We start from the raw sequence: 13774 nt of genomic DNA, 5'->3' as shown, positions 1-13774 counted from the left end.
TCTGTAGACTTGTCCTTTCGTCCACATGTTCCTCTATGTATGAGATATTCATCAGGCACAAGCCCTATATACATGCGGGTATCCAACAGAAGGCGTCTATCGCATCAACTCCTCTTCCATACTGTCCCACCACGCCGCCGCCCTCGATTCCCTGGCTGCCTCACCAGGCGGTCTTCGTGACAGCTCGGATCTCTTCCTGGGCGTCCGCTTCCACTCCAGCACCTTGAGGCTCTTGACCTGCGGCCAGGGAAAGTCGGGCTCGTCGGAGCCCTCAAAGTCGCGCGCGTAGATGCCGGCCTTTTTCTGCGGGAGCGTGGTGCGCCATGCGCCGGCGTCCCAGTCGAACCGGGGCGTGACGTCCTCGTCGGGGCGCTGCAGGACGACGTGGCCCTGCGCGGTGCGGTAGCGGACCTGCAGTTGGAAGAAGTCTGGGAACTCGCGCAGGAGGTCCGGCACGCGGACGCGCATGAAGGAGCCCTGGCGGGCGGCGCTGACGGCGGAGGCGGACTTGAGGAGGCGGGCGAGCCACGAGGCGATGAGGTGGTGGGCGTGGTCGTGGAGGAGCTGGGCGCGGCGGCGGCGGGCGGTGGCGCGGGCGGTGAGGGAGGCAGCGTGGGAGTTGTTGACGGAGGAGAGGGCGTCGAGCTGGAGGATCTCGTCGACCAGGGCGGCGTGGTGGGTTTGCCGGAGGGAGGCGTAGAGGGGGAGGGCGTGGGTGCGGATGAGGGTGATGGCGCTGCCAAAGGAGCGCTGGGCGAGGAGCGTCTTGATGTAGATGTCGAGGTCGTCGAGGGTGGGCTTGAAGTTGTATGGGGTAGAGGTCATGACATCCCAGATGTGGCGGACGTCGGCGGCGGAGGAAGAGGTTGATGTCAAGGCTGGGGAGGGGTTAGCGCCGGCGTATATGCTGCGGGTGCGCTTGAAGGGCTTAGAGGCGGAGAGATAGGTCCAGCTGAGGAGGTTGGACCACGTCTCGTGCGGGATGGGGATGCCGTAGCGGCGGGAGACGAAGTCGAGCAGCTTGGTGCCGAGGACGATGTGGGACATGGAGCCAAAGGCCTCGACAATGGCGTGAAGCAGGCGGGGGGTAGGCTTCAGGGGGGAGGTTGACGGAAAATCGCGGCCGCCGGAGATTTGAAAGTCGGATGGGTGCGTGCCGGTGACGATGATGCCGTAGTAGCTCTCGAGGATCATCTTCTTGATGGAGTAGACGGAGCTGGAGCGGGCAAAGGCAATCATCGAGGTGCACAGCAGCTCTTCGTCCATTTCGTGGCCGTAGTAGAGATCGCGGATCCAGTGGTTCTTGAAGCTCGTGTAGCCGTTGCGCCGGCGGAGGAGACGCCGCATGTCTTCGTCCAGCTGATCGAGTCTGCGATTCCACGGCTCTCTCTTCAGCGCGTTGATGCTGAACCTGATCTTGTCCAGGTGCTCCAGCCTCGATGTAGGCAAGGGGTTGTGGTTGCTGTACAGGTCGCGCGCGAGGAAGGCGACCCGGGAGCGGTCGAACTGGTAGTACACTGGCTCTATCATGAACCGAGCCTTGATGAAGTCGGACCAGGATTTGGACGTGCGCGAGTCCTGCAGGCCGTTGGCAGCCATGGCCGTCCATATTTCTTTGGCCTGCTGATAGTCCACTGCTGCTCCGGCGCATCTCATGGCCACCTCGTAGTCGGCGGCTGTCGGGCTCTGGGACGGCGGCGCTTGACTGCGAATGTCCAGTAAGGTGCGGACGCCCTGGAGGGTGCCGTGATGGACCTTGCGCACGCCAAACTGGTTCACCAGCATGCCGGTATAGGTGAACTGCGTGTGTGCCGGTGTGAGATTGAGGCCGTGCGCGATGTCAGTCTCCGGGGACAGCAGAGGGTCGATGCTGCGCAGGATCTCAGAGACAGTGGCTGCGGGGAGCCCTCGGGCCTCTCGCACAGCATCTTCGTTATGCGGTAGGTCGACGTCGCTGAGAACGTCAGTCCAGGCAGTGAATTCCCAGCTGATGCGTGACAGATTACGTCTCCGGATCGAGTCGAGGAGGACCGCCAGCTCGGGCCGGACACTCGACGGCATTTGCTCCGACAGCAGGTTGCCGTGAAGATTGGGAGTCAATGAGTGAGAGGCTAGACTGCGCCGGCCGGCGGTTAGCAGTCCGCTCATCAGTGGTGAAGCATCACATCGTTGAGGTTTGAGGCTGTTGAGCGCCGTTAGTCTGCTGAAGCGGCGTCCAGGCCCGGCGATCCGTCCGGGCATCATGATGCTGCTTCGTGTCTTATCATCGGAGACGCAGCAGACTGAGACACTTGAACTACTGGCGACTGACGCTCCAATCAATCAATTGGCCGGTGGTCGAAGCTCAGGAATCTGGGGTAAATAGTGGCTTCAATGGGGCCGCGGGTCTTGAAGCTCGAAGCGATATGGGGGCGACGCCCTGATACTTGCATATGCCAGCATATCCAAATCCGCCGCGATACAAGCATCTGGTCAACAGCCGCCGAAGATTTCCCACGCCATGGAGGGGCAATGCGAAGCTGCTTGTGATTTTTGACAAGGCATTTCAGAGCTCTCAGATTTTACCACACAGACGGAATTTCACGACGACAAGCGCGAATCCGCCCCCAGACTCGAGAAAACAGAAAGCGAAGCTCTACATACAACCATGGCGGATGTTGGGGAGGAGACCAGTCACGTGGCCGAGCCGCTCGACCTCGTGCGGCTACTGCTGAACGAGGTCGTCTTCGTCAAGCTGCGCGGTGACCGAGAGCTCAAGGGCAAGCTCCACGTATGCGCCGCCGCTAATGTGTCGATTCTGACGGAGAATGTATGCTGATTATGGGGATCCAGGCCTACGATAGCCACTGCAACCTGGTACTGGGCGAGGTGGAGGAGACCATTTACGCCGTGGATGACGATGAGGAGGACAGTGACGAGGTCAAGGTATGGCAAGCGAGTATCGCCTACCGTAGATACGACTCTAACAGTATTCAAGACAATTAGCAGGAAATCAGAAATGCTGTTTGTGAGAGGTCGGTTCCTTTTCATTGGGCTACTGTGTTGAAGTCTGGCTAACTCGTTTATAGGCGATAGTGTTGTCTTGATCTCTCCGCAGGTTCCTTTTTAGACACTTCTTAGACATCAATGCAGCAATGATACCAATAACAAACCGAGCCAAAGCCACGATTGCGCGCGATGCAAACAACCATGCCATGCTGGAAGCGCGTCGTGCCACGGTATGAAGGGTGATTGCGGCGGTAACACAAAGGACGAGGCGAACATTCTCCGATAAGCTGCTTTCTTGGCTGATGGCCAACAAGGCTCTCAGAACGTCGCTCTACACACAGGTGATCTCGCAATGCCGGAGGACATTTACTACAGTCGCTGGAGCTTGTCATGGCAGTGACATGAACATGGTATGGATGCAGAGTATCAGGATCTTTCTCCAGGAGTTATCAGTTATCTTGTTCTTCGCAGGTACGGGACTCGTTCAATTGCGTCTTGATATGATCTTTGCCCTACGTGGCATATCACCGTCCTCTGGCCGTCCGTTTGCAGATATGTAACTACTGGTGGCTTGCTCTTAGTGGGAATCAGAGCTCAGTCGTGTCATCGCCCCGTATTTCTCGACAAGCCGGCTTATCGATAACCTAATCCCGGCCACTCGCCTGCTGTGAGGCGTTCTGGCGTGAAGCTGAGCCTCAACTTGGACGGACGGTGACTCCTTTTGCCATGACTAACTGCTAAACCGTTCTGAGCAGGCCGAAGAGTCATAGGCAGTCTATGCTATTGCTCCTTATATACGTCTCTATCATGCTTCCCAGCGTCGCTCTCCTTCCGTCTCCTCCAACTGTCAGGTCTCGTTCAGTGCGTATAAACCGGGTGCGGCTGTTGCTCGCCTCCCCAGCATAATGGCGACCAAGGGAACCAAGGTGGCAAAGGGCCACGACCATGAGAAGCGCAAGGGCGAGTCGGTATGTAGGAGACGATGCGTATGCAATTCGTGTTACAGAAGCTAAGTGCGACAATGCAGGCCCTCAGTGACTTTGCCGAATACGTAGAACAGCAGCAAAACCTTCGGTATCCCTCCTCGACCAAGAAACCCGTCCCCGACTCGGCAGAGCACGACGCGGAGCTCGACGAGCTGCTAGATAGCCTCAATCTGGTCGACTCGGCGCCGCGAGTCAAGCTGAAAGACCTCGTGCTCGGATCGGACGACGACTCGCTACAGAAGCTCGGGGATGTCATCGTCGAGCGGATAGAAGAGGGCGGCGGCGAGACCGTCTTCGACCTCGGCTTCGAAAACAGCGGCGAATCCATGCAGCTGACGCTCGACGAGTGGAACAAGGCATACGCGAGGCTGGTGGAGGCGGCGAAGAAGGTGCGCGCAGACTGCCAGCTTCTTCTGACGACCAATGTTGGCGGCAAGGAAGAGGCCGAGAGCACGACTGCCAGCCCGCCCAAGGACAAGAGCTGCAGCGGCAAGATCCTGATCCGGAGGATACCGGCCAGGGTCGAGGATGTTATTGAGACGAGGATAGCTGTCGTAGGAAATGGTGAGCTTCTCTCAGTCTATCTAACCCACCTGTCATCTGGGCTGGATTGTGACTAATATTTCGCAGTCGACGCTGGAAAGAGCTCGCTGTTGGGCGTCCTGGTAAAGAACGATCTCGACGACGGACGAGGAAAGGCACGTGTGAACCTCTTCCGCCATAAGCACGAGATGGAGACAGGACGGACAAGCTCCGTGGGCATGGAGATTATGGGATTCGACAGCCACGGCCAGGTCATCACCTCGGACACCCCCGGCCGCAAGCTGTCCTGGGAAGACATTGGGAAGCACAGCGCCAAGGTCATCACGTTCAGCGACCTGGCGGGACACGAAAAGTACCTGCGGACGACGGTGTTTGGCCTGCTGTCCAGCAGCCCCGACTTCTGCCTCCTCATGGTGGCGGCCAACAACGGGCTGGTGGGCATGAGCAAGGAGCATCTGGGGATTGCGCTGGCGCTCAACGTCCCCGTCATGGTCATCATCACCAAGATTGACATTTGTCCCCCTAACATCCTCGAACAGACCATCAGCCAGGTCAACAAGATCATGAAGAGCCCCGGCGCGAGGAAGATGCCGACCTTCATCACCAACCGTGAGGAGTGCGTCAACACGGCGACGCAGTTTGTGAGCAAGCGCATCTGCCCCGTCTTCCAGGTGTCCAACGTGACGGGCGAGAACCTAGACCTTGTGCGCATGTTTCTTAACATGCTGCCGCACCACGGGCACTACCATTCCGACGCACCATTCGAGTTCCAGGTTAACGACACGTTCTCGGTGCCGTTCACGGGGACGGTAGTCTCCGGCATCGTCAAGTCCGGCATGGTACACGAGGGCGACAACGTGCTCATCGGGCCCGACTCTCTGGGACATTTTATGCCGACGGCGGTGCGGTCCATCGAGCGCAAGAGGATCCGCGTTCAGGTGGCCGAGGCAGGACAGTCGGCCTCGTTTGCGCTCAAGAAGATGAAGCGGCGAGATGTGCGCAAGGGCATGGTGATGCTTCATAGGGAGGAGGGACAGACCGGCCCCAAGGTGTATCGCGAGTTTGTCGCAGAAGGTGAGTCACAGGTTATCTCTGCCGATATAAGTCTGAACCTGTCCATTCTAATGAATCTTATCCGATAGTCCTCATCTTGTCTCACGCGACAACCATCAAGAAGCGGTACCAGGCCATGCTGCACGTCGGTGCTGTGTCGCAGACCTGTGCCATCATCGACATTGACCGCGAGCTGATTCGCACCGGCGACCGAGCCAACGTGGCCTTTCGCTTTGTCCAGCGCCCAGAGTATATCGCGCCCGGAGACCGGCTACTGTTTCGCGAAGGCCGCACGAGGGGTTTGGGCATTGTCAAGTCGGTGGGATACGATGCGTCACACCCGTTGTCGAGCACTCTGGACGATGGAGGCAAGACGGCGGATGCTGAGAAGCAGGCGGCTTCTATAGCGACGAACAATGTGGCGAGTGGAACATGATACTTGGCTGAAGGCGAGTGCTTCCACGACACGGTTTCTTGTTTACTTGTATTCAATGTTGTTCTTTTACCCAGCGATCGAGCGATGTGCACTTACCCATCGAATATTTGGCCATATAGTATATTATAGGTTGTAGTTGAGGGCATATGCCTTGGCTCATTATCAAGTATATCATTTCTTGAAGTTGAGATCACATCCCATGGCTCATTATACATCATCATTCCACCGTCGTTAGGACCGTGTTCCATTCTGTGGCCCCATTCCAGATTGCCCTTGGCACCTCCAGCAACTCCATGATATCCTCGTCGTCCGCGCAATTTCGCTCAAGGTAGATCAAGATCGCCCTGGCTTCCACGTCACATCGTCTACGCAACCACCACCTCTCGTGAGGCATCACAAGAGTATGCCAGTATAGCAGCAGTAACAGCGCGCGCGGGTCCTTTTCTTCAACGAGGGCGCGGTAGGAAGGGTCTATTTGGGTGATGAAGCTGAGGAAGTAGAGGACATTGTCGTCGTCAATGGGGGTGTTCCAGAGAGTTGCTAGGATGGAGCAGGGGCTGTGATAAGGGTTCTTTACAATGTCCTCCGGGGAAGAGGAGAGATTGAAGACGATGTAAAAGGCCTTGGGTAAAGCATCCGGCGGGATTGGTGCGGAAGTAGCAAAGGAATTGTGCTGCATGGGGGTCTTGTCGAGGATATTGTGAAAGACGCTGTCCGGGCGAGACGGGTCGGTGATGGACCAGACGGCGCGCTTGCCGTGGCCCATCTTGAGCCAGTCGAGGTCGCTTGCGGGATCTGGGTCGGCGAGGGGCCAGGCGGCGGGGGGGTCCTGGGTGCGGATGGAGGCGAAGGAGGCGGCGCCGAGGATGGAGGCGGATATCCAGAGGGCGTCGCGGTGGGAGGAGGAGAGTGTCGTGGAGGGAGAGGGGAGGGAGAGGAAGTGGGAGAGGAGGGCGGTGGCGTGGTACCAGTGGAAGGCGAGGGAGGACTGCTGCGATGCAGATGGTGGGGAGGGGGAGAGGTGGGTGTCGTGGAGGAGAGAGAGGAGGAGGAAGAAGTGGTAGAGAAAGGGGTGCTGGTATGATGCGTTAGTGACGATGTTCAGGGGAAGTTTATGGGAGAATTGGAAAAGTACATCTTGGGGGAGGAGGAGGAGGAGGAGGAGGAATATGGAGGACGTACTTCTTTGGCGAGGCTGGCCATGACTTGGCGGTAGCATTTCCTCGAGGCGGCATTGCCCAGGGTCTCTCCCGTCCTCTTTTGAAAGCGACTTAGAGCAGCGTAGTCTTGGGGTTGGAGGACATAAGTGCCCAATTTACCTTGTAAGGGCAAGATGATGGGAATCTGGAGGCCGGGCTGGAGAGATGACTCTTTGAAGATGCTGTCCGTCACATAGGAGTCTGGCTGAGCAGTTCGAGGTCTGGCATGTCCGAGATTGAGGCTGAGGCTGAGAACATTTGCGTGAGAGAGTTGTAGGGCTGGGATGGTGCGGGAGTAGTTGCATGTGAAGCCTGATGCGTGGCAACGGCGGCAGGAGGGCTTCGATTCATCGCACTATGGGCGGCGTGTAAGTCATTGCTTTCATACGAGGGCTGGTCCGGCTGGACTGGCTACGGATGTGGTGCATGAAGTATGTATAGAGGTTGTCGTTACGAGGGTGAAATAGGGGGGGGAAGAAAGGAGGCGTTTGATTTGGTCTACCTTGACGCTGCGAATCTTGCAGTTGCCGCAGCCGAGGCGAGACTTGCGATGTGTCTTTCGCTTGCGGACTGTCGTGGTGCCGTCGTTGGTGACGCGGTCGGTCATTTTTGCACGAGAGGATTCCGGAGATATGGGATGCTGAGCCTTGGTTGGGTATACTTGAATTCGGCGATCATACGAAGTTCAAGATACCTTTAAGTCACATGGATCACGACATGAGACTCATGTGAAAGGAGAGTTCAAGTTGGCGAAAGTACGTGTGTGAGATGAATTGAGATCTTGTGAAGGACTATGAGTTGAGAGTTTGGGAATTGGATTCGTAGTAATTGTCGCATTGTTAAGGGATGCTCGGCGTTAATGGAGTTTGGAGTTTAGGGTAGGCTGAGGCCATATACTTTCATGTCAAATTATCGCATGATGGCTAATAGACCGACGTATGCGATGAGAGAGCCTTAGCTACCTACCTACAATATGATGCCAATTAGATAGGTAGGTCTGTTTGTATGCATTTACGTACGAATTCAGAGCACTCTCGCGAGGCAGAGTTGACTATGTACTGCTGGTCACCCACTCAGACAGCCTTCTCGCACACAAACACTGACACATCAAGCTTATGTTATCATGAAGCAGTTCGGCGACTTGCCGTAAAGGGAAGCAATCTCCAAGTCACGCGCACAATCGCAGCTGAATCCTGCATGACACCACATGAGTCTCGTACTCGCCTGAATGCAGTCAGTAATTGGGTGAGTGATGAGTGATGAGTGATGAGTGACGAGATGAGGTAGGTAAGGTATGGGTGGATGTGACTGGAAGGGACCATCAATGACAAGGAGCATCGGAAGTCCGGCGCTTCAAATCGCCGGTCAGCGGAACGAGGGCAAATTGCCGCTAAGCCGGATTTCGAATTTTTGGAAACGACGCGAATCGCGAAAGAAAAAAAAGAGAGAGCGATCGATTTGTACGAGTTACCTTATGTAAGCCGAAAGAAAAGAGGCTGAAGAAAAAGGGCGCGGAATCAGAGGGAAAAGGGATCTTCTGGGTTTGTGCCTTTTGTTGCTGCTCCACTGCCATTACGGTCGAGAACTGGGTTAGAGGGCTTTTGCCACCTGTTCTGGGGCTCGGTCTGGGGACTTGAGTAAGTCGTCGAGATACCTTTGGTTGCGGTGTCTGGGAGTGCCTTCGTGAGGTATTACTCTTAGATCATGGACGGACAGGCCGAGAGGCTGCTGAAGGACTTTGGAGCGGAATAATGGCGCACGTTGGTTGGCGGACCGAAGAATGGAAGCTAAAGATGCCGACTACATGTACATACGAGAGATATGGCTGAACGCCGCGCCACTGCATGTATGTTTTGTTTCACTGCTAAAGACGGGCCGTTGAAGATAATGGACGCTTTGACACTGCTCTCAGTTCTGTTTCATACTCATACTACTAGTACAATTATTACCGAGAAATTCCCACCTGACCAAGACATTCTGCACGACGCCCTTTGCCAAGCCGATGAGGCGGCCGTGCCCTCTGGACTTGGCGATGCTAGGGCTGTTTTTCGCGTGTCTGGGCGTGTCGTCGCTTGTACCGGCTTGACAGCGGTTGCTAACATGGATGGACGCCCGCTAAGAGCAGCGCACTGACCGTTGCGTGGGAGAGAACGGGGAGATTTGCTTGGCAGACGTCGTCATCTTTTGTTACTGGCATGACTTACTACTCGTGATGCTGATGAGAGTGAGGGTGAAGGTGAGGGTGAGAGCGAATGAGCAAAAGGACCAGACCGGTGTAAGTCATGCTTGTGTGTACATACTAATAGTAGTACGATGAGACGTGCATGCAGTAGCTGATATCGTCAGCAAACTACCTGATGGAGGAGGCTCCGTTCATCATCACCCTCGTAAACACAACACGACTGTCATCATATCTGCGCGTTGCTAGTTCTTCCCTTTATTACCGAAGTTGATCCGTTTCCGCCGGATTGCCCATGATTCAGTTCCTCGGCTCCGCAAAGACCCCCATCCTGCGAAATCGCCTCCTGCCCAATGGCTGCAGCCGTCATCGTCGTTTCCGAGCCGTGTGTGTCCCCTTGTGTCATGTTAGTGCCGGCCGGCGGTGGATACAGAAGCATCGGGTTAAAGCAGAATCCAAGCAGGAAGAGGGCAGAAACAGGGAATCTTGGAAGACGAGACCCCTGGGGCTAGAACAACTATTTTGTGGTTCGCCGCCGCGAGTTTCCAGCGGTTCCGGATGTAATAGTACTATTGTATTACAATTCTTCAAAGGAAGAGAAAAAAAGGCCTCGGCTTTTGCTGGATGTGTGTGTGTTTGGGTTTAGGAGATGGTCGGTGGAAGGAGAAGCTGGATGAGGCTATTGCGTGATACTAATGCCTGTCTGCCTCTTGCTGTACATACGAGGACATCCGAGCTTGTGATGGTGAGATGATGTCAGGTTGGTTCTATTGTTGGAGCGAGCGAGCATGTAGGAATGATCATGGGATACCTGCCAGGTAGTCTTCACCAGGCCCTGAACGGAAGTACTATCGTAATCCGTCTGAGGGCTGCGGCGGATAAGGCACCTCGGCAGGGCAGGCAGGTCGTTGCTAATGTACCCCGTACTCTGCTAATCTTGGGATGTTACCACTCTGCATGCACACTCCGTATGCGTACATGAAGCTATTTATGCGTCTAGACGACGCAAGACTCCATCCATCATACCCGTGGAGTAGTAGTACTACGATATCGCGCTCGACGTATGCATTCCCCCTGCATCTATAGGCGCCGTCTCCCCCCTTTTTGATGAAGATGGGCAGGCAGACGCTCAGAAGGTGAAGCTTGCTTCAGGTGAGGGTTCATGCTCAGATAAGGGCTGAGGCTACGGGGTATTCTTGGAGCATCGTTACTATCGCCGCCACGGGAATAAACAGGAAAAGAGGGCAATTGGTCTTGCGACATTTTCTGGTCTTGCCTGGGGACCCCCCTTAGTAAGACGTTCAGCGTGGGTCAGGACCTGTGAAAATGCCCGAAGCCTGGGACGGAGAACGGAGTATGATGGGTGCCTGGGCCCTTGGCTACGCCGTAGACCTGTAAGTATCTGCTATCAGGCGCTCTCGATGGCTTCAGCTGGGATGGTGATGTTCAGGCAGGAGGGCAATATCAGTGATGAACAATTTTGCCTCCGTGTCATGTTGTCGACGTCAAAAGAAGGCAAATGACAGGTTGACGTAGTGTTGATCCGGCACTTCACATGCAGAGAAAAAACTCGTGTTCAGAATTTTCTCTTTTCCCTTTTCTCATGTCAGTATGTACCGGTTGATCACGAACTTTGTCGCCTTCCAGCCCAGCCACCAATTCCAGCCGTCCTCGTGCTGGGCAAAGTCAATTGGCCCACGGAGCAAGCCGCGTTTTCCAACAGCTTTGTGCCACTGCCGTTGCCCCAAGTTTTAGCCCTCCTCCCGGTTTTCTCGTTCCTTCTTCACTTGATACGTCGATGAGAGAGGGTTGGCTGTCTGCTAGTTCGGATGCTGATTCTTGCTGAATTTTGATGTAGGGGGGGTGAGTCTACAAGAAAGAAAGAGGAAGACAATCGCCCCCTTTTGCTGTTTGCCAACTTTGCGTTAAACCGCTTTTCGTGCCTCGATCGTGATGCTCGAAATCGAACAGACGATTTCCTGTCATCACCGCCCCCTTTCTGCTGCTCTTCAAACCTTGCCAACGTCCACCTCTCTCTCTCTCTCTCTCCCGCAGTATTCTGTAGTACGGGAGCATTCAGTCATGGCCCGTCGATGGCAATTAAATCGCAAATCCACTCTGCGCTGCACCCCCAAATCCGGCATGCCGGCGCCGCGGTCGATATCAGCTCTAGCCTTGAAGCAATAGTCTGGATTAGTAGTAGTAATGCCCTTTATTTCAAGGTGCTACCTCAGATGACCTATGCACCCTGGTCTAATATAACCCATACTCCACTTTTCTAAATTTTTACTATATTAAAAAACCTTATATAACCTATACTTCTTATAATTTAATTAGCTAAAATTTTTAAAAAGTAAAGCATAGGTTATATTAGCTTTTATATTAAAGTTAAATACCTTTTTAATATAATATTAAAGCTAGAATAAATATATTCTTTATAAAATCTTATAAATTTATTATAAATATATTATAAATATATTTATAATAAATTTATTTTAAGCTTTTATTAGTCCTTTTTTTAATAATAATAAGTTTAAAATTTTATTTAATATTTAGCTTTTAAGGCTTTTTATTATAATAATAATAAAAAAAAGCTATTATATAAGTAAAATATATTTACTATTTATTAATAATAAATTACTAATATATTATATAAGAATCCTAGTAATTTAATAGCTTTTTAAAGCTACTTAGTAAAATAAAAGTATTAAACTATATTTTATTATTATTTAATTTAGTCTAGTTTAGTTATTATAGTTAATAAGTTAATATTATTATAATAAATAAGATTATATACTTAATATATATACTTAAGTAGCTAATTATATTAAAATTAGGCATAGCTTATTTAATATTCTTAAATTAGCTTATTAAAGCTTAATAATAATAGCCTTAAAATAATATAAGTATAATATATTAATAATATATTTATAATAAATTACTAATATATTATAAATTAATTTAATACTATTTTAATATAAAAAAACCTAGTTATAAAAGTATATTATAGCTTTTAAACTTAGTTTTAATAATATATTATAAATTCTATTATATAAGTATAAAAGTTTATTAATATCTTAACCCTTTATTATATAACTTTTACTATTTAAAAGTTATAAAAGAGTATTAAGTAACTTAATAAAAGCATTAAGTAAAGCTATTTTAACTAAGTTATTAATAAAAAGTACTTAAGTATATAAATATATTAGTAATAGCTATATAATAAATTAGTAATAGTTTATTAATATATTATATATTTATAGCTAGTTATATATAATTCTAGCTAATTATAATAAAAAAAAGGCTTATAAGTATAATTAAAATATATAAAATAATACTTACTAATTATAAATTATTTATTTTATAAAAAATATAAATAGTTTTATTATAATATATTATAAATAATTTATTAATAAATTATAGTTTATTATTATTATAAAGAATATATTTATATAATATATTAACTATATAAGTGCTTTATATTATTATAAAATGCCTATTAGGCTAGAATACTAGCTATATATACTTATTATATAAAAGCTTTTTATAAGTAGCTTATAAACTAATAATAACCTTTTAATATTAAAGATATATACTATAATTAATTATAACACTTAGTAAAAGAAGATATATAATAAGTTTATATAATATATATATAATATATTAATAACCTATTATTAATATATTACTAGTAATAATATATATCTTATTTAAAAAAGGTAATATTAAATAACTTAGGTATAATATTATTTATTACTTTTTTATTCTTTATAATTAAAATAAGCTCTTCTTTACTATATCTTTTTATAATACTTATATATATCCTTTACTACTGCTATTAAAGGTGCCTTAATATTTTATTATTTAGCTATAGTAAATAATTAATTTAAATAATATAAATTATATTATACTAAGTAAGTTATTAGTAATTTATTATAAATATATTATTTATATATTATTAATATATTCTTTTTAAGTAACTAGAAGTAGTTTTAAAGCATTTAATACTTATTATAATAATATAATAAAAAGATATTAGCTAACTTTTATTTAAGCTTTACTATAAATAATTAGCTTATAGCTATACTTAAATATTATTAAAAGATATACTAGCTATTTAAGTCTAGTAGACTAAGCGCTTAGTATAAGTATTTAAAAATAGTAAAGAATTTAAATTATATAAGTTATATATAATTTATTATAAATATATTATTAATATATTACTTTAATATATCTAGCTATTTTATAATAATAGTAAAAATATACTTATTATACTTTTTTATAAAAAGTAAATAAAGCTTTTTAAGTATATTAAGACTTTTTAAGTTAATATAAACTTTAAGTATTTAGTAAATTAAGAGAAGGAAGTTATATAGTTTTATTATAATAA

At 48.8% G+C, this 13774-nt stretch overlaps 4 protein-coding genes across 4 annotated transcripts; 2 read left to right on the top strand and 2 right to left on the bottom strand.

The window, feature by feature from the left end:
* Nucleotides 1–96: 96 nt before the first annotated feature.
* On the bottom strand, nucleotides 97–2061 carry TRIREDRAFT_58746 (uncharacterized protein; the record flags this gene model as incomplete). The annotated part of the gene is made up of 1 exon (XM_006963570.1): nucleotides 97–2061. The coding sequence occupies one exon, from the start codon at nucleotides 2059–2061 to the stop codon at nucleotides 97–99; it is 1965 nt and encodes a 654-aa protein (XP_006963632.1).
* A 616-nt stretch (nucleotides 2062–2677) lies between these two features.
* On the top strand, nucleotides 2678–3016 carry TRIREDRAFT_43225 (uncharacterized protein; the record flags this gene model as incomplete). Its single annotated transcript, XM_006963510.1, has 3 exons — nucleotides 2678–2770; nucleotides 2833–2925; nucleotides 2978–3016. Coding segments are annotated over 3 exons (225 nt in total), but the record flags the coding sequence as incomplete, so codon positions are not given.
* Nucleotides 3017–3763: 747 nt separating this feature from the next.
* On the top strand, nucleotides 3764–6174 carry TRIREDRAFT_46382 (uncharacterized protein). The gene is made up of 4 exons (XM_006963513.1): nucleotides 3764–3956; nucleotides 4016–4538; nucleotides 4605–5591; nucleotides 5660–6174. The coding sequence occupies exons 1-4, from the start codon at nucleotides 3894–3896 to the stop codon at nucleotides 6004–6006; spliced, it is 1920 nt and encodes a 639-aa protein (XP_006963575.1). The 5' UTR covers nucleotides 3764–3893; the 3' UTR covers nucleotides 6007–6174.
* Nucleotides 6175–6223: 49 nt separating this feature from the next.
* On the bottom strand, nucleotides 6224–7812 carry TRIREDRAFT_58456 (uncharacterized protein; the record flags this gene model as incomplete). Its single annotated transcript, XM_006963569.1, has 3 exons — nucleotides 6224–7081; nucleotides 7189–7560; nucleotides 7708–7812. 3 exons carry the CDS (start codon nucleotides 7810–7812, stop codon nucleotides 6224–6226), a joined length of 1335 nt encoding a protein of 444 aa, XP_006963631.1.
* Nucleotides 7813–13774: the final 5962 nt, after the last annotated feature.

The sequence above is a fragment of the Trichoderma reesei genome (assembly GCF_000167675.1).
Source record: "Trichoderma reesei QM6a unplaced genomic scaffold TRIREscaffold_5, whole genome shotgun sequence".
Lineage (NCBI taxonomy): Eukaryota > Fungi > Ascomycota > Sordariomycetes > Hypocreales > Hypocreaceae > Trichoderma > Trichoderma reesei.
This window is presented reverse-complemented; position numbering and strand designations above follow the sequence as displayed.

Coding starts and splice junctions, on each gene's coding strand:
- TRIREDRAFT_46382 (XM_006963513.1), top strand. CDS start 3,894: ATGGCGACCAAGGGAACCAAGGTGGCAAAGGGCCACGACCATGAGAAG. Junction 4,539..4,604: donor GATAGCTGTCGTAGGAAATG/GTGAGCTTCTCT, acceptor AATATTTCGCAG/TCGACGCTGGAAAGAGCTCG. Junction 5,592..5,659: donor TCGCGAGTTTGTCGCAGAAG/GTGAGTCACAGG, acceptor CTTATCCGATAG/TCCTCATCTTGTCTCACGCG.